Below are 19,457 nucleotides of genomic sequence, written 5' to 3'. Positions count from 1 at the left end.
AAATGAACAATTAGTTGTGAAAATAAGTGAACAAAGTTTTTTCTAATATGTGTAATTAAGTTATTAATTTAAAAATAATACAATATTTAATTATTTTATTTTAAAAACTAGTACAAGCGATTTCGGGATAGTAATAAAAGAATATTTTAAAAAAGTAATAAAAAATATTATCGTAGAAGATTGATTAAAATGTAAAATAATATTTAATGAACTCAAGACATACAAGAGTTTTAATTCGATAGTTATCATAAAAAAGTCGTTAAATATTACCACATATTTAAGGAAAATTATAATATAATCGAAAAATAAAATAATAAAAACTTAAAAAGGAGGTAGAATGAAAGATTGAGTGATGGAGGACATAGAAACTATCAAGTTCAAGAAAAAGCATGTGTGCAAAGGACAAAATGTGGAAACACCTAAACTGCCTGAGAAAAAATGGAGTAAAAGAAAAAATAAGTCAAGATATAATTCTCTATTTAAAGATTGCACCCTCAGATTTCTAATCTCACAGCTACATACTCAAATCCCCTTCATTTTAATGGCTACTGAGAAGACACCATTCGAACTTGCCATGAAAGAAGTTGTTCTTATCAAACCATCAAAACCAACACCATTCTCTGTTCTTCATTTATCTTCACTAGACCACATACCTGATCTTAATATCCTATGCCATACCCTCCATGTGTATCGATCAAAAGTTGATGATCATGATGAACCTAGTTGCCCTAATCACCAACTACTACACCCTGCTGATGTGATCAAAGCAGCACTTTCAAAGGCTTTAGTCTATTACTATCCTCTTGCAGGTAGGCTAGTAGACCACACTGATGGAAAGCTCGTAATCAACTGCAATGCAAAAGGTGTTCCGTTCTTGGAAGCCAATGCTACTTGCAAGCTTTCTTCTCTCCGTTACTGGGATGGCACTGACATGGAAACTGCAAAAAACTTAGTGTATGACCTTCCTTCTCAAGATGAAAGTGGCCACCAATATCCCTTGGTGTTCAAGGTCACAAGCTTTCCTTGTGGGGGGTTCACCATTGGAATGGGGCTGTTACATTCTGTTTGTGATGGCGTTGGAGCATTTCAGTTCTTCAAAGCCATCATGGAGTTTGCAAGGGGAAAAACTGAGCCCTCTGTGAAGCCTGTGTGGGAGAGAGATAGGCTAACGGGATCAATCACTAAAAACCCTTTGCAAATTGATTTTTTGGACGAGGCCTCAGCTGCAGTTTCACCCTTTCTTCCAACCAAAGTTCTCATGCACCAGTGCATTAAGGTGGACAGTGAGAGCATCAGAAGACTGAAGATGAGCTTGATGAAGGAATCAGGTGAGAACGAAAACTTCACTACTTTTGAATCACTTGCTGCATATGTGTGGAGGTCTAAATGTAGGGCCTTAAAAATGAGCTATGATGGGAAAGTTAAGCTGAATATCACAGTTGGAGTGAGAAGACACTTGCAAGATCCTTTGCCAGAAGGGTATTATGGAAATGTTGTTGTGGATGCTGACGTTGTTTTAACAATGAGGGAACTCAATGAAAGGCCCCTCTATGAGATTGTGAAGCTCATTAAAGAAATCAAGAAAGTTTCTTGTAACAGTGATTATGTCAGAAACTTCATGGACACTTTAGAGACAGATTTAGAGATAGATACGGAATTCAACATTGAAGGGAGTGGTGCATTCACTACCTTTACTGATTGGAGGCACTTGGACTTTGAAAATGTAGATTTTGGAGTTAAAGAAATTGTGAATGTTTTACCAATGCCTTCTGACATGTTTGGATGTGTTGATTTATGCATTTTCTCAGCTCTTGGGAACTTTGATTCTTCAATGGAGGGAGGGATTGGTATTTTTGTGTCCCTACCAGCTCCTGCATTGCTCACGTTCAAGGACGAGATGGAGGCTCTCAGCCTTTTCATTTGAACACTACTATATCTGAGAATGAATAAAACAACATGAAATGTGTCAGATTTGCTCATGCTACATTCCTTTTGGACCTTTCATGTTTGTCTAAGTATAAAAATGTACTTGCTTTACCAAACATTTAAACCCTTGTTTGTATTATTATGTTGTAATAAATGTTGGATTACATTTGTTTGGTTGGAATGCTGAACACTGTCAATTGAGGACTTTTGATACTGGTTGCATGTGAGGACGATATTCTCAAACGACCTTCCATGTTAATATTAAAATAAGAATATATTGGTTTTTCTTCAATTGTAGGCAAATTTGCCTTCTTTATTACGAAAATGGGCAAATTTTTAAAAAATTACGTATTTAGGCAAATCGTGCCGTCCCTACACGTTTTCATCCAAAGAAATCGTGCACCTCCAACACGTTTTCCTTGGTCCGGGAGATTCAATGGGTCAGATTAAGAAATTGTGGGTGCCAAACGCTTTCATAACAAAATCGTTAGGGAGCCAGACGTTTTCAAGCAAAAAACATTAGGGGGCACACATTTTTTATTGGTAATCGATTACCAAATCATGTAATCGATTACCAATCGTGAGGTCACAAAAATGATTCAGCAAGACCAGCAGTGTTTATGGCAGCATCACTGTCTCATACGATTACACACTGTACACAACTGCAATGATCCTAAGAAGGATGACACTGCCATAATTGCTCCAATTGCAATTGGTTACATAGTTGGTGCTATTGATAACATCTATTAAAACTATTGTTCCTTCCCTTAGTACATGATTATACATCATAAACATCATAACCATAGGCCAAATTCATTGTGGTGTGCGTGTGTGATTGAATTAAATAATAAAGTATTTACTATTTATTTCTTTAATTCATTTTATAATCATGAAACTAATATTTTTTTAGGGTACATTATTTTTTGTCTGAGTTTAAAAACTAATTACAATATTTAGTGAAAACATGTGACAAATAGTATTAAAAGCATGATATCATGTGTAGGTTGACACTGAAGTGATCATGACTCCTTGATTCTTTTGATATGCGGGACATAAATTCAATTTTTGAATGCTGCTCAATACATGAAGTGTTCAACTGTGACAAAAGAATATACAATCAAATAGATAGAGACAAAACCAAAAGATAGCATGCAAAAAGTAACAAAAAAAACCACAAAAACGTTTGTAATCGATTACATGATTTGGTAATCGATTACTAAAAAAACGTGTGCCCCTCTAATGTTTTTTGCTTGAAAATGTCTGTCCCCCCAACGATTTTATTATGAAAATGTCTGGCACCCACACGATTTCTTAATTTGACCCGTTGACTCTCCTGGATTAAGAAAAATGTATTGGGGGTGCACGATTTCTTTGGATGAAAACGTGTGGGGACGGAACGATTTGTCTAAATACGTAATTTTTTAAAAATTTGTCCATTTTCGTAATAACGAAGGCAAATTTACCTACAATTGAAAAAAACTAGAATATATTAAACTGTATAAACAACTTAATATTAAAATATTATATTCATTCTTAAAGTATAAATTTTAAAGAAAAATGTTAATTTTACGAATTCAATATTAAAAACATATTTAATTCATTTATTAATCAGACAAACTTTACGCGAGCTTTTACTCAAATTTTTTATATTATTTTTTCAAATCATTTTCTACTTTTGGAGAGAAATTTTATGTATTAAATTTATTCAATTAACTTATTATTGGTAAATCTAAAAAAATTGTTTCTTCTAACTCTTACATTTTTTCTACCCTTTTCATACTGATTTTTGTAAATTCAAATAAATTATTTTATGTTTAATACCCATTTCAAAGGGATAAATTTGAGTAATGGAGTTGTTAAGACTATTTCTTATAAGGAGAAAACTATTTCTATAACATTTTTCACACCGGTAGATATCATATTAGATTTTGAATTATTTTTTGAGTGGTACTATTATTATTAAAAATTTTAGCGGTCTTCTTTAGGTAAATTTTTTTAGTATTTTTGTCTTTTAAAAATTCTATTTTTTAACTAAGGAGGTGGACTTTAAGCTAAAATTGTTCGACAATATTAAAATTAAAAGTTTATGTGCTAAAGATGTTCAATTAGTGTTAAGGAGGTGAATTCTTTTTACTCAATTATAAAGTGTAAGATAAACATTGTATCAATCACATATACCAAGTAGTAATATTGTTGTACTCTATCAACTAATGATCACTTGTAAGGGTATTCTTAGTCCTAAATCTTTGGGTGAGATAAAACTCTTCGAAAAGCCTAATGGTCTGTAAAAGTTAACTCTTAATATATAGACTAATTAAGATGCTATTTCCTAAATGAAAAGAAAAAAAATATGGAAGAAACAAAATTATATATATATATATATATATATATATATATATATATATATATATATATATATATATATATATATATATATATATATATATATATATATAAAACGTTCAGGGAATCATCGATTATGTTTATTTTGATTTCGATCCGATAAATATTTATCATAAAACGATGAGTTTCATTAAATATTTGTCATGGACCGAGGTGACAAGTTAAGATTTTGAAAATTCTCGACTTTGGAGGAGAGTTGAGATTATGTATGATTTTTCTTTTTTTTTTATAAATAAAACACTCACTCATATGGTCAAGAGAGAGAACTATTTTAGTCTTAATACTCTTAAATTTATTTAGGTCGAGAAAGTTCTTTTTACATTTTGTTTTTTTAAGACTACAAAACTTTTATATATATATATATATATATATATATATATATATATATATATATATATATATATATATATATATATATATATATATATTTCACCCAATTTTTATTTGGTCATGTGTTAAATGATGGTGAATGGTACACCACAAATTTGGATCTAAAAACTTGACCATGAGTTCTCTGATTTGTCGTTGCTATGACTATGAAATGTTAATGCCGTCTTGCCCCTAAAACTCCACACGATGCGACATGAACGAGTACACACACTCAAAAATAAATTAGTATGTATCTTTTACTCACACCACTTCCAAATTTATTCATCATTAATTGTACTACCATTTGCTGGATGTCACATGCAATCAATATAAGCAGAAAGGTACCTATTTGTAGTTAGGGATGACAATGGAGCGGGGACACGGGTTTAACTATCCCATATCCATTTCCATCAAAAAAAATTTATTCCCATCCTCATACCAAATTCAACAGGTATCAAACTTTTGTCTCATCTCCATCCCCATCGGGTAACGGGTATAATCTTGTACCCATACCTATATCCATTTTCTTACTACTTTAATATTAATTTTAATTAACTTTTATAAAATAATAAAAAAATTATGATAAAGGAAACATAATATTATCAAATATTCAACATTAGAAGGATGGTTGTTTCTTTGATATCAAGTACTTTAAAATAAATTATAATTGTTTACATTTTAGATTATAATATCAAATAAAATTTCATGAGAACCAAAACAATTATTAAATTTTCAAATATTAATAAAACATAGTTGATAAAATTTATAAATATAAAAAAAAACAAATATTCAAATTAAAATATATTTTAAATTTTTGTTTACTTCAATCTTTTAAATTCTAATAAATCTCTTTTTATACACTAATAAAAGTTATAATACACCATTTGATCAAAATGATACAAAGAACAAATAATAATCATAATAAAAGTTTAAAATAAATTATAATTGTTTACATTTTAGATTATAATACCAAATAAAATTTCACGAGAACCAACACATTTATTAAATTTGCAAACATTAATGAAACCTAGTTCATAAGATTTAAAATTTTTTTTTTTAAATAAAAGGCAAATAAATGTTCAAATTAAAATATATTTTAAATGTTTATTTACTTCAATCTTTTAAATTCTAATGAATCTCTTTTTTATACACTAATAAAAGTTATAATACATCATTTAATCAAAATGATACAAAGAACAAATAATAATCATAATTTAAAGTTTAAAATAAATTATAATTGTTTACATTTTAGATTATAATACCAAATAAAATTTCATGAGAACCAACACATTTATTAAATTTGCAAACATTAATGAAACCTAGTTCATAAAATTTAAAAATGTTTTTTAAAAATATAAAAGAAAAACAAATATTCAAATTAAAATATATTTTAAATGTTTGTTTAATCCAATCTTTTAAATTCTAATGAATCTCTTTTTTATACACTAATAAAAGTTATAATACATTACTTGATCAAAATGATACAAAGAATAAATAATAATCATAATAATAAAATTTTAACATAGATCTTGTATCTTTTAAACTTCAAATATGTTGGATGGTGATAAAAAAATATTCATGACAATTGCATTAATTTTTTATATTGTAGTAAATAAAAGTTATTTATACAATTATAGTGAAAAATTACAGTATGATTGATAATGAGTTAGAAAATAAAAAGTAATTAGATAAAATATATCGAAATGGTATTCTACATAATGAAAATAAACAAGAAATAAAAATATTAAAAAATTAACAAATGTTTATAAACAATTTGAGAGACTATTCAAAGAAATCGGACAAAGGAAAACAAATGTATACTTAAGGGTATGATAAGTTGAAAAATATCTTAGAGATTTAAGAAAACTTTTCAAATATCAACTGTTAGTATATGGCCGGGTACTTCCCGGCCCAACAAGGGGAAACGGGCCGGGATCATCCCGGCCCAGGTAGGAGCGTCCCCATGCGATGGCCCAACCGCGGGGGCTTGGATCCAGCGCAACGCTGGCAGCCCAACAAGCGTAGTGGCCGTGTAATTCCCAGCCCTCTTGGCCGAGTACACCCCGGCCCAAGGGGTAGCAAGCGGGACATGTGGTACAGAGGGGCAGCATGCAATCAAACCCCAAAAAAGAAGGAATTGATATTTGAGAAGTACAGACGGCCAAACCCTAAAAAGGAAGGAGTTGATATGTGAGAAGTACAGACGGCCAAACCCCAAAAAGGAAAGAGTGGATCTTTGACAAAAGTACAGACGGACAAACCTTAGAATGGAAAGAATTGATCTTTATTAAAGGCACATAAGAACAATTACAGCCAATAAGGAAAGAACCGATGCGTGCAACCTCAGTCGGAAAGGGAATGAATCGATCCTCAAATACAAACGGCCCGCAAATATTAATAACAGGTCCATTAAGAAATTAGTATAAATTAAGGCCTAGTGAACAGGTAAATGTACGTTTTTCTCACTAACCTACTACACCCCATATCAATCACTCTCTAACTTGAGCGTCGTAGTGCTTGCAGGTACCCCCACCCCCGGAGTGCAGACGGTAGGGAGTTCCAGGAGGAGTCTAGGAAGGAACAGGAGGAGGTTCCACACATAGGGTTCTTGAGATCGTCTGGTTCCGCACCAAAATAGTACCGTTCAGGTACAATTGGTGCCCATCGTGGGGCCAGACAATTCTCATGCAGGATGGTGTCGACAAGAGCAGTAGTCAATCATAATTCAGTAGCAGCAGAGATGCAGCGAGAGATGAACCGTCATTTGGAAGAATTAAGGCGCAAGAACGAGGAAGAATTGAACGCCCTAAGAGAGGAGAACCAGCGGATGCGAGCGCAAATTGAGCAGAATCCCCCCCAAAGGGAGGAATCCCGTAGCAATGGTACCAGACGAGACGAGTCTCGAGCACAAACTACCACCAACCAAACAGAAGCAAGGCCCAGAGCAGTTAGACGTCACCCCTTCGTGGACGGGATCATGGAAGCGGAACTTCCCGCGCGCTGGAAGGGGTTGACTATGAGCCAATACGATGACACTACTGATCCGGAGGAGCACGTGGACGTCTTCACCGCCCAGGCAGGATTGTATACTTCGGACGACGCGATCCTCTGTCGTGTTTTCCCAACATCCCTAAAAGGGCCGACACTCAATTGGTTCACACGATTACCACCCAACTCTATCGATTATTTCGATACATTGGCCACCCGTTTCGGCATACAGTTTGCCACTAGTAAGCCACACCACCTTACTTCTCTAGCATTGGTAAATATACGGCAGGAAAAAGGAGAGTCTTTGCGGGAGTTTATGGAACGATTTGGGAAGATATCCTTGAATATCTCTAATTTAAATCCTAAGGTCGCCATGCACCACCTCATCACAACACTAAAGCCTGGCCCTTTCATTGAGAGTCTGTGCAAGAAGCCCGTGAACAATCTGGATGAACTTCGGACCAGGGCCACCAAATTCATGCAGATGGAGGAACTAAAAGAATTCCACAATACAACTCGACCGGACGCACAGGAGAAGAGGCACCATGATAGAGAGCGAACGTTGGCACCCCGATCCGGCCACAGGTTCAAAGACTCTAGGCAGCCGAAATACAGGAGGTACACGCCTCTCGTGTCCAACAGAGCCAGAATTCTGGAGGAAGCACTGAACACCGATCTAATAACAGCCCCTCAAAGGGCCCCGACTCCCCCGAAGCATTGTCGGTATCACCGAAATTATGGGCATACAATAGAGGAATGTTTTACCTTGAAAGACAAAATTGAGGAACTGATACAGGCGGGACACCTAAGAAGATTCGTAAAACGGGAAGGCGGAGGATTCTCAACAAGGGGAGAACGAGAAAAATGCTACGAGGAGCAACCACGAAGGACATCCGGGTACCGAGAGAGGGAAGGAGAAGACACCCGCAGAAGGGTCGAACCTAAAAAAGATGATGAGCAGGATACGAGAGAAAGGCCACTAAGAGGAGTAATTAATTACATTTCAGGAGGCTTCGCAGGAGGTGGGGCCACTACGTCTGCAAGGAAGAAAAGTATGTGCGAGCAATTTAAAGTGTCAATGCCATGACAGTATGTCCCAGACTGCACATGCCACCCATCACGTTTCGAGACGATGATTTCCAAGCGATCGACCCCCAGCATGACGACCCAATGATGATATCAGTAGAGATCGAGGACTATGCGGTCAGGAAAACCCTGGTGGACCTGGGAAGTTCGATGGACATCCTATACTGGGGCACTCTCAGAAAGCTGAAAATTCCAGAAGGGGAGATCCAGCAATATTCAGAGACTATCGTGGGCTTCTCAGGGGAGCGAGTGAACACGAAAGGCTACGTCGACTTATTCACCAAGTTCTGGACAGGAATGGTAACACGAACGGTAAAAATCCGATACCTTATGGTTGATGCTCACACCTCTTATAATATTTTGCTAGGGAGACCCTCGTTGAATACGCTTGGTGCAGTAGTCTCCACATATCACTTGGTCATGAAGTTTCCATCCGCCTCAGGAGACATAATCATGGTGCATGTAGACCAACCGACTGCTCGCAGATGCTACGCGGACAATTTGATAGAAAGACCCGAGTCTCCTCCCAGACGAGCAGTGAATAATGTTGAGAAGGTCCCAGGGGAAGCAGAGGTATACCTGGATCCTCGGGTCAGTAGTGAGGAGAGGGTGGAACCAATCGAAAGCACAAAAGAATTCCATTTCAATGAGCATCGATACACCCATGTCAGCAGGACACTTATAAAGCCCCCGAGATGCGGGAAGTGTTACAGAGGAACGTTGATTTGTTCGCCTGGAGTGCGGCCGACATGCCAGGCATTGACCTAAGGGTAGCCAGTCACAAGCTGTCTATTTTTCGGGAAGCTCAGCCCGTTGCACAAAAGAGAAGGAAGATGGGAGGAGAAAAAAGGGAGGCAGCCAAAGCGGAAGTACAGAAGTTAATTTCGACAGGCTTCATCAAGGAGGCCACCTACACGACCTGGCTGGCCAACATAGTGTTGGTAACTCACAGGGGAATAGTTCCTGGGTTTCATGTTAACTCACAGGGGAATAGAAGCCAACCCCGACAAGTGCTAAGCGGTTGTTAACATGAGGAGTCCAGCCAACATCAAGGAGATACAGAGATTGGTGGGGAGGCTAACTGCGTTGTCACGTTTTATGTCTAAGTTAGCAGAAAGAATCCAGCTGATGCTGAGGCTCATGAAAAAAGCGCAAAAATTCGTATGGGATGAGGCTTGCGAGCAATCTTTCCAAGCATTGAAAGAGTATTTGTCTTCTCCCCCAGTACTACAGAAGCCTAGCAAGGGGAAACCCCTGTTAGTATATCTAACCATCTCTACCAATGTTGTTAGCGCGACCATTGTACAAGATCAGGCGGGGGACCAGCGACCCGTATACTTTATCAGCAAAGCCCTACACGATGCAGAATTGCGGTACCAGATAGTGGAAAAGGTAATCCTAGCCCTTGTGATAACAACCAGACGACTGCGACCGTACTTTCAGGGGAACGAGGTAATAGTCAAGTCTGACTACCCAATACACAAAGTCTTAAGGTGACCCGACATCGCCGGCCGAATGGTTGGGTGGTCCGTAGAACTATCTGAGTATCATCTTCGATGCGAAGCTCGAGGGCCGATCAAGGGACAATGCCTGGCAGACTTTGTCAACGAATTAACAGGAGATCCTGACGTACGCGAGGAAGGTTGGATCTTGTCGGTGGATGGCTCCTCAAACGCAAGAGGCGGGGGCGCTGGGATTGTTTTGCAAGAACCAAATGATTTACTACTCGAGCAAGCTTTGCGCTTTGGCTTTAAACCCTCTAACAATCAGGCAGAATATGAGGCATTAATAGTAGGGTTGACCCTTGCAGCAGACATAGGAGCAAATACGGTGACATGCCGAACTGATTCTCAACTGATCGTAGGACACTTGGACGACACTTTTCAGGTAAAGGACCCCCTCCTATTACGATATTATCACGTTGTGCAGGGCATGTTAAATAGATTCAGAACAGAAAGCGTAAAGCATGTTGATAGAGCCCAAAATTCCAGAGCCGACTTGCTCTCGAAGTTGGCAACTACCAAAGTAAAGGGACAACATCATACAGTGATCCATGCCACACTCGACCGTCCTACTATAACTTTGGCAGAATGCAATACTACTGAGACAGTCGCACTAGAGGAGGAAGAGTGGATGGCTCCAATTATACAATTCATTCAACATGGTGACACGGACGGAATTGATGACCCTATCATGCGTAAGAAAGCTTCTCGATTCACTCTGGTTGGTGAAGAATTGTACAAACAAGGCTTCTCCAACCCTCTGTTAAAATGCGTCACAAACCGCCAAGCCTAGTATATTATGGAAGAGTTACACACGGGGATTTGTGGCTTACATTCAGGATCCCGAACCATGGCAGCTCGAGTATTACGAGCAGGATACTATTGGCTGACTGTCAAAGAAGACTGCGAGAAATACGTAAGGAAGTGCACCCAATGCCAACAGCACGGTAACATGATACATCTCAAGTTAGAGGAGTTGCACGGTATTACCTCCCCATGGCCTTTCGCCAAGTGGGGCATGAATATTCTAGGGCCCTTCAGCCCAGGGAAAGGTTAGGTAAAGTTCTTGTTGGTAGCTATAGACTACTTCACTAAGTGGATTGAGGCGGAGCCACTGGCACTGATCACGGCCCAGCAGGTACAGAAATTTGTCTGGAAGAATATAGTGTGCAGGTTTGGCATACCAAGCATCGTTATAACAAATAATGGTAGGCAGTTCATCGACAAGGGGCTAGCTGAGTTCTATAAGGGACTCCATATACAACATATAACCAGCTCAGTCGAGCACCCACAAACAAATGGGCAAGCCGAAGCAGCAAATAAGGTCATACTGCGAGAACTTAAGAAGAGGTTGGGAGATGCCAAAGGAAGGTGGGCTGACGAGTTATTAGAAGTCTTATGGGCATATCGCTGCACCCCGCAGTCAACAACACAAGAGACACCCTACTGCTTAGCGTATGGAGTAGACGCAATGATCCCGGTCGAGATTGGAGAGCCCTCTTTACGGTGCCGCCTGTTCGACACGCGTCTTAATGAGGAAAGTATGCTAACAAGCCTGGACCTGGTTCAAGAGCTCCGAGATCAAGTGCGCATTCGGGAGGAGGCATCCAAACTAAGGGCCCAACGCTGCTATAATACTAAAGTCAAACCCCGAACCAGGGAGATCTAGTATGGCGTATGGCAAGTGCCGCCCGGAAGCATGAAGGGAAGTTCTAGCCCAATTGGGAAGGGCCATTCCGAATCAACGAAGCTGTGGGAAACGACGCATACAGGTTGGAGCACCTATCTGGTACCCCTGTTCCGGCCACCTGGAACGCCTCACATCTCAAGTTTTATTACAGTTAGTTTGTCAGACATTTATTTTCAGACTCATTTGTGATTTCGATTACGCAATAAATGATGTACTCTTTCCTACCTTGATCTTTTTTCCCTAAGGAGGGTTCTTGGTCAAGAAAGTTTTAACGAGGCATCATAGTCATAAATAAAGCATGATTATTTCATTATTATCCTATAATTATCTTATCTATTGTCAACAAATGCATATACCCCGATCAAGCACAATAAATGGTAAAATTTCGCACTCTCTCATGGGAAAGGAAGCTTCATCGAACTAGATGATCCCCCCATACCTATACCAATGAGAAAGGAAGCTTCATCGCCCTAGATGATCCCCCCATACAAGCAAAAACCTAAGGTAATACACAACCATACAAAAGCTTAAGGAGCAGACGACCTAAAAGAAAACGCAATCCTGGCCAGAAGTGGCCAAGTACATCCCGGCCAGGAGCGGCCGAGTACATCCCGGCCAAAGGTGGCCTGCCACATCACGCCCAAAAGTGGCTGAGCACATCTCACCTTCACCTACAAATACAAATGGCTAGCGACATACAAAGAGGCACAAGCAACAGATGCAAACACAAAAATCTAAAGGAAAGTTCGAAGCATAACATCCAAACATACAATATGTGTTAATACATGTCCAACAAGAAGAAAATCAAAGCTCGACAAATAGTTCCTAAAAACTAGAAAATACAAAATAACATATCAATCCTCGGGGGAAGCAGTAGGTTTCTGTTTCCCAACAACAAGGACGTCCTCCACAGCCATGACGGAACCTTCGTACACATCCTCATCAATATTAAAACGCCCATCTCCCGCGTCAAAGTTAAAATAGTGGGCAGCCTGGCGCAGGGCCTTGTGGAAACCTTCCTCATACTGGGACATCACGTACCCCTCCAACTGGTAAATCCGGCCAGTTTTCTCAGCGTTATCCCTCTTCTCAGCTGCTAGCTCCTCCTCTAGACGCTCCAAGGCCGCCTGGGAATCCTCATCTTTCTTCTCAAAATCCCTGCAGCGCGTCTTCAAGACATTACGCTCTGCTAGAAGCTGAGATCGCTCATTTTTCACACTTCCCAACTGAAGTGAAACCTCTTGCCTCCTATTATTGGCCTCGGCCAATTCCCCCGTAAAGATCTGTGAGTCTTTGTCTACCCATACACAATAATCATTTTCTTTTTCAATGACTTGATTAAGTATACTCATCTTAATTTTCTATAGTAAAATAAATTTTCTATTAGATTAATTTATTTGGATATATAAGACAATAATATCACAAATTAAAAAAATTGTTGGACTTCACTATTTTTGAAAAAACAAAAGAGTTTGATAAATTTTGGAAAGTCAAGACCATTCCTTCTGCTCAACATTTTGTCTGAAAATTATTTTTTAACAAAGTTGTACAATATATATATATATATATATATATATATATATATATATATATATATATATATATATATATATATATATATTTGTTGATAAAAAAAAGGTTATGTCCTATATTATTGTACTTCAAAACATGTTGTTATTTGGCTCCGAGTATGCATGGTTGTTATTTACAACCTTGTAAGTATCATTCCAAATAAATTATATATAAACATAATAAATTTATTTTTCTTGATGAGAATTTAAATGTGAAACTAAGTCTAATATTGAAGAAAAATGAAAAAAATTTAATATCATATAAAGATAAAAATTCATCAATTTATAATTTTAGATTAAGATTAGTGTCAATCTTTTATATATAAATTAGACTCATATTTCATTAGTATTATATCTCTCAGGTGAAAGAGTCCCAACATTCTGAACTGTGTAACAGTTACATATGTTCTACTACCGGTATGGATGTATATTGAAATTGTAGGAACAGAAGAAAATCATTTTATTGTTCTGCAATGGAAATCGTTGTCCATTCAACGAGAAACGATTCTTTTTATTCGTCTTGTTGAAAGTGTGAAACAGAGCTACCATTTTTATTTCTCGGACAATATTTATTGGAGAAATAAATAAAAATGCTTAATTATATTTTTGTTCTCCGGCAATATTTGTTGGAGAATATCGTTAACCACTTCTGATCATTTATTTTCTTTCACTGAATTCTAGTTAATTTCATATTCTCATGACATGAATTCTATTATTGCTTGAAATGATGATATTCGTGGTTCGTTCGTCAATTTACTTTGGGGTTTGTCTCCGGATATGTCTGCATTCTGCAAGAATTTCTGTAGCAATTATACGATAGCTATGTAGGGGAAAAAGCAAATTGTACCAACAATAAGAACCATCAATTCACACCAGTCTTCCCTGTTAATGATTATCACTGAACAGTCACTTAGGTTCTCACTTTAATGTTTCTTTTTCTGGCTCCACCAAGTTTGTCATTCAATTTTAGGAATCTGTGACGTGGGAATGTTTCACAATTTCTCTCTATTTATTGTTTTCACATCATAATAGGATAGTTATATCTCTTAACATTTTGCTATAATTTATCTTCAATATTACCGATGGACAAATTTTTAAAACAATACCAAAATAAACAAATCGTGCATTTCCTACATGTTTTCTAAAAAAGAAATCGTGCATTCCTTCCGAGTTTTTCTTTGAATCTGACAGTCAAATAATCAAATTAAGAATTTGTGTAGGTACCACACGTTTTTAAAAACTGAGATCGTGTGGAGGTTAATGATTTCAAATTGTAATAAATTAAAATATGTTCGTAATCGATTATGGGAATTGATTAAGGGGGTGCACAAATTCAAAAGGAAAAAAGTGTGGAGGTGCACATTTTCTTTATTAGAAAATATGTGGGGCTGTGACATTTTCAAATATTTCTAGTTGCACTCCATTTTCCCTTCCAAAATTCATCTAACAACTTCATTTGTGATACGTGAACAACATATGTACACTATTGGTCAAGCTATAGATGTTCTAATCTTATACCAAATTCTCAAACCTGGTGTAAGACTTTCGGTCAATCATCCACTACAAAGATCCATGGATCATCCAAATCCAGATAAACCAAAAAAATGTTCTTAATGTCGTATTAAAGGTCATCATAGGGGTCCTAATCATTGTCGATATGGACATTGGCCCCTATGATGACTTTCAGTACGATAGTAAGAACATTTATTTGGTTTATCCGGATCTGGATAATTCATTTCATTATGTATCCTTGTAGTGAATGGTTGTCCAGAAGCCTTATGCCTGGTTTGAGGGTCTGGTATAAGATTAGGACCTGTATAGCTTAACCAATAGTGTATATGTTTTGTTCACGCACAACAAATGAAGCTGTTGGATAGCTTTTGGAAGGGAAGACATTGGCCCCTATGATGACTTTCAATACGATAGTAAGAACTTTTTTTGGTTTATCCGGATTTGGTTTATCCATTTCGTTATGGATCCTTGTAGTGATAGTTGTCCGAAAGTCTTACGCCTAATTTGAGGGTTTGGTATAAGATTAGGACTTGTATAGCTTGACCAATAGTACACATGTGTCGCTCACGTACCACAAATGAAGTTGTTGGATGTCTTTTGGAAGGAAAAATGGGAGTGCAACTAGGAATAGTTGAAGATGTCACACCCCACACGTTTTCTAATAAAGAAAACATGCACTCTCATAGTTTTTTCCTTTTGAATTTGTGCATCCCCTTAATCATTCTCATAATCGATTACGAACACTTTGTAATCAATTACAAGTTGAAATCGTTAACCCCCCACATAATTTCAACTTTTAAATATGTGTGACACCTACACGGATTTCTTAATTTAACTGTTTGACCGTTCGATTCAAAGAAAAACGTAAAAGGAACACACAGTTTCTCTTTTAAAAAACGTAGGGAGTCTTACGATTTTCCTATTTGCATAATTTTTTTAAAAATTGCTCATTTTCGTAATATGAAAGATAAATTTGCCTACATATAAAAAAAAAAAATCTATCCTTGTGCGATTCCAATTCAAAATTGGTCCAATGTAACACTTCCTTCGGCTGCGACAATTTTAAGTTAAAACCAGCAATTTTTATGCTAAAGAGGATGAAAACGAACAGAGTAAATTAATAATGTAATCAACAAGTTTAGTGTTAGATAAATAGAGAAAAAGAAATGTAAAGAAGAAATTTTATGAGTCTCATTGTTCTCAAGAAGACGTGAAACTCCAATGACGTTATGTTCGAAAATAGCACCCTCAATAAATCGTTAATAGAAATTTAGATTTTTTTTAATGGAATAACGAATTTGAAGGTTGGAGGGAGTGGTACATTCACTGCCTTTGATTGGACCCATTTGAAATTCTTTGAAATGTAGATTTTGGAGTCAAAGAAATTGTGAATGTTGTACCAATGCCTTCTGACATGTTTGGATGTGTTGATTTATGCATTTTCTCAGCTCTTGGGAACTTTGATTCTTCAATGGAGGGAGGAGTTGGTATTTTTGTGTCCCTACCAGCTCCTGCATTGCTCACGTTCAAGGAGAAGATGGAGGCTCTCACCCTTTTGATTTGAACACTTACTGTATATGAATATGAATAAAACGAAAACGACGTGAAATGTGTGAGATCTGTTCATGCCACATTCGTTTTAGGCTTTTACCCAATGTGTATTAATATGTTGTACTCAAATTTGGATCACATTTGTTTGTTTGAACTACTAACACTTTTGATTCTAGTTGCATGCTTGGGTCCGTAATATGATTCGGGCTAAAATACAGGCCCCGTAGAGTTTCTTTCAGAAAAAAAAAAATTAACAAAGTTTTTCTTTTTTTTTACAAACTTTTGACAGTAGCCATGTGGCAGTACTTCATTGAAAAAACAAAAAAAGGTTTTGGAATGCCTATTTGTTTTGAAAATTAATTTGGCATTACTACTAAAAAGCTACTTATTACCTGCAAATTCTTCTTTAAAAATATTTTACCAAGAAATTGATGCATATTTGTTTTTTAAATTTTTTCGCATGAAATTTATCTGATATTTGATACCAAATGTATTTGACAGCAAATATTTACAAGTTTTACGGTGAAATTTTTTCTGCATAAAATACCTGTAAAATTACTTATGAATTTACATATGTATTTATTAATTACAAATATTTTTCTTGCTAATAAAATTTTGTATCAAATATTTGTAAATTTTCTTATGTAAAACTATTCGCAAGAAAAGAATTTAAAATTTTCTGAGAATATATATGTATATGTTATTTTTCTTGTTAACAAAATTTTGGAGAAAAAGTATTAAAAATTAAAAAAACTAAAGTATTAGCTAATGCTTTTGCTTAAGTATTTTTTTTTTAAATTTCTTTTGCGCAGAAAAGCAAAATAAAATATTATGTTAATTTATTGTATTTAAAAAAAATATTAAATTTTATGCTGATTTAAGTTTCACTATTTAAAAAAAATATTATTTATATTCTTTTAAGCAAAAAATTATTCATAAAAATTATTTATGTAAAACTCTAAAAAATGGTATTTTAGAAGTGATATTGGATTAAAAATAGTGAAATCCGATTATTTTAATATTAAAAAGTTTTATTATAAATAAAATTGTTATAAACGAGTTTCACTATTTTAAAATACACTATCTCTCTAAAAACCACTTCTCTAGAACTCTCTGACTTCTCTCTAAGTGTTTTATCTTTCTAGTCGTTTGATTGAAGAACCAGAGACTGTAGGATTGATCCTCTCGATGAGCTCTTCAAGCTGTACCGATCAGTTTCTTTGTTTGCGTAAGTTAAGTTTTTGCTTTTTTTTTGTCTTTTCTATTTTTTGTTGCATGCAAGCCCTCTTCTGCTTGCATGCGTCGTTTTATTTATCAGTATGAGTCTCTGCTGATCACTGATTATAATAATGGTATGTCTTGATCGTTCTTGTGATGTCTCTATGTGTAGATAGAGCATCTTGTGAAGTTAGAGACATTTGACGTTTATAGAGTTGTTTAAGCAGTATACCAGGTAAGGGAAGCTAATATCTATCATGTCTCATAAACTTGTTAGGAACTAGGATGTGATGTTTGAAAATGATAAATACTTAAGTTTTATCTGTTGTTTGAGAATAATTGTATGCTATAGGTGCAATTGGATGCAATTAGTGTGAATATTTTGATAGAATTAATGTTTGATAATCGAATGGTCTCTATAAAGGTTTTGGAGTTGTATAGATGGTTGAATAGGTATAATTTTGCTTGAATCAGTTTCTGCATAATTGTGCATATTTGCTTACTCGTTGGGCGAGCCTACTCGTTGAGCGAATGAGTTGATTTACAAAATTATGCAGAACACTGATCTACAGAATTATGCAGATTCACAAACTTGTTGGACGAGTAATACTCCCTGGTCGAATTTCCAAGTCAGAAACTTCTATACCTAGACCAGTGGCTGGGCGAGTGCTACTCGTTGGGCTAGCATGGGCTAGTGGCTGAGCGAGTGCTACTCGTTAGGCGAATTTCCAAGTTAGTAACTTCCAGACCTGGACCAATGGCTGGACGAGTGCTACTCGCTGAGCGAGCATAGGCTAGTGGCTGGGCGAGTGCTACTAGTTGGGTGAGTAAGTACGAACCTGAAACTTGCAATCTTGAGTGATTTGAATTATATTTTTGTGGTTATAGAAGCTTTATAATTATTATGAATGATAGGTATATGATATGAGATTTTTTATATGAAACTGAGTTGAGATTGGTTGAGGCTAACTTAAGGAGGATTAGTAGTGATTGTGATAGTGTATGCATTAAGGTAGGGATTGTCCTGACAATTATCCTGACTCTAATAACCATTCAAATTCTCAAGTGGAGAGGAATGAGGTATGTGGTGAGAGGAGTAGAAGGTCCTAGACTAGGGTTTTTTCATTGACCATAGGTGTTAACAGACTGACCTTGTATGTGGTAAAGTTGTCAATCTTAATCTGTTGCTCTACAGAGCATGAGATGTCACTACAAGTGCACAACTGACTAGATCCGGCCTCACTGCATGTATCCAGATTAGTTGAGTAGTGATTTATAAATATATGTATGTGAATATTTGCTTGTTTGTAGTTGTTATATATATATATATATATATATATATATATATATATATATATATATATATATATATATATATATATATATATATCAATATTATATGATTTAAGAAAATTCTTTAAAAGTCATTAGCTTACCCTTCTTCTGTGTATCTGTCTTGTTTTGTATGTTTTTCTTTTGCGATGATCACCTATTTGGTGAGAACAGTTTCAGAGGCATCTCTGGAGGTTGAAGAGCCATCTTTTAGGTCGGAAGGATGTCTTAGTGGAAAGCTGTTGTAAGTGGTTAGCTTGTATTTAGAGTTAGAAATGTTTGGTACGTATAATTGATATATTTATATAG

The 19,457-nt window shown here is 36.1% G+C and overlaps 2 protein-coding genes and 1 pseudogene across 2 annotated transcripts; all 3 read left to right on the top strand.

Moving 5' to 3' along the window:
• Positions 1-498: 498 nt before the first annotated feature.
• Positions 499-2,107, top strand: LOC114188522 (tetrahydroanabasine acetyltransferase pseudogene; annotated as a pseudogene).
• A 6,662-nt stretch (positions 2,108-8,769) lies between these two features.
• LOC146885843 (uncharacterized) lies at positions 8,770-9,800 on the top strand. The gene is made up of 2 exons (XM_085675113.1): positions 8,770-9,363; positions 9,447-9,800. The coding sequence occupies exons 1-2, from the start codon at positions 8,770-8,772 to the stop codon at positions 9,798-9,800; spliced, it is 948 nt and encodes a 315-aa protein (XP_085531239.1).
• Positions 9,801-10,287: 487 nt separating this feature from the next.
• LOC146885842 (uncharacterized) lies at positions 10,288-11,067 on the top strand. Its single transcript, XM_085675112.1, has one exon. It carries the CDS (start codon positions 10,288-10,290, stop codon positions 11,065-11,067), a length of 780 nt encoding a protein of 259 aa, XP_085531238.1.
• The last annotated feature ends 8,390 nt before the right edge of the window (positions 11,068-19,457 follow it).

The sequence above is a fragment of the Vigna unguiculata genome, chromosome 6 (genome assembly GCF_037176805.1).
Source record: "Vigna unguiculata cultivar grain cowpea cultivar isolate G323 ecotype 2 chromosome 6, ASM3717680v1, whole genome shotgun sequence".
Lineage (NCBI taxonomy): Eukaryota > Viridiplantae > Streptophyta > Magnoliopsida > Fabales > Fabaceae > Vigna > Vigna unguiculata.
Note: the sequence above shows the minus strand (reverse complement) of the source record. Positions and strands in the feature narration are given on the sequence as shown.

What these genes read in the sequence shown, in the direction of transcription:
- LOC146885842 (XM_085675112.1), top strand. Translation starts at nt 10,288, where the DNA reads ATGGTTGGGTGGTCCGTAGAACTATCTGAGTATCATCTTCGATGCGAA.
- LOC146885843 (XM_085675113.1), top strand. Translation starts at nt 8,770, where the DNA reads ATGACAGTATGTCCCAGACTGCACATGCCACCCATCACGTTTCGAGAC. An exon ending in AGGTATACCTGGATCCTCGG is followed by an intron (nt 9,364 to 9,446) that starts GTCAGTAGTGAG and finishes CCATGTCAGCAG; the next exon opens with GACACTTATAAAGCCCCCGA.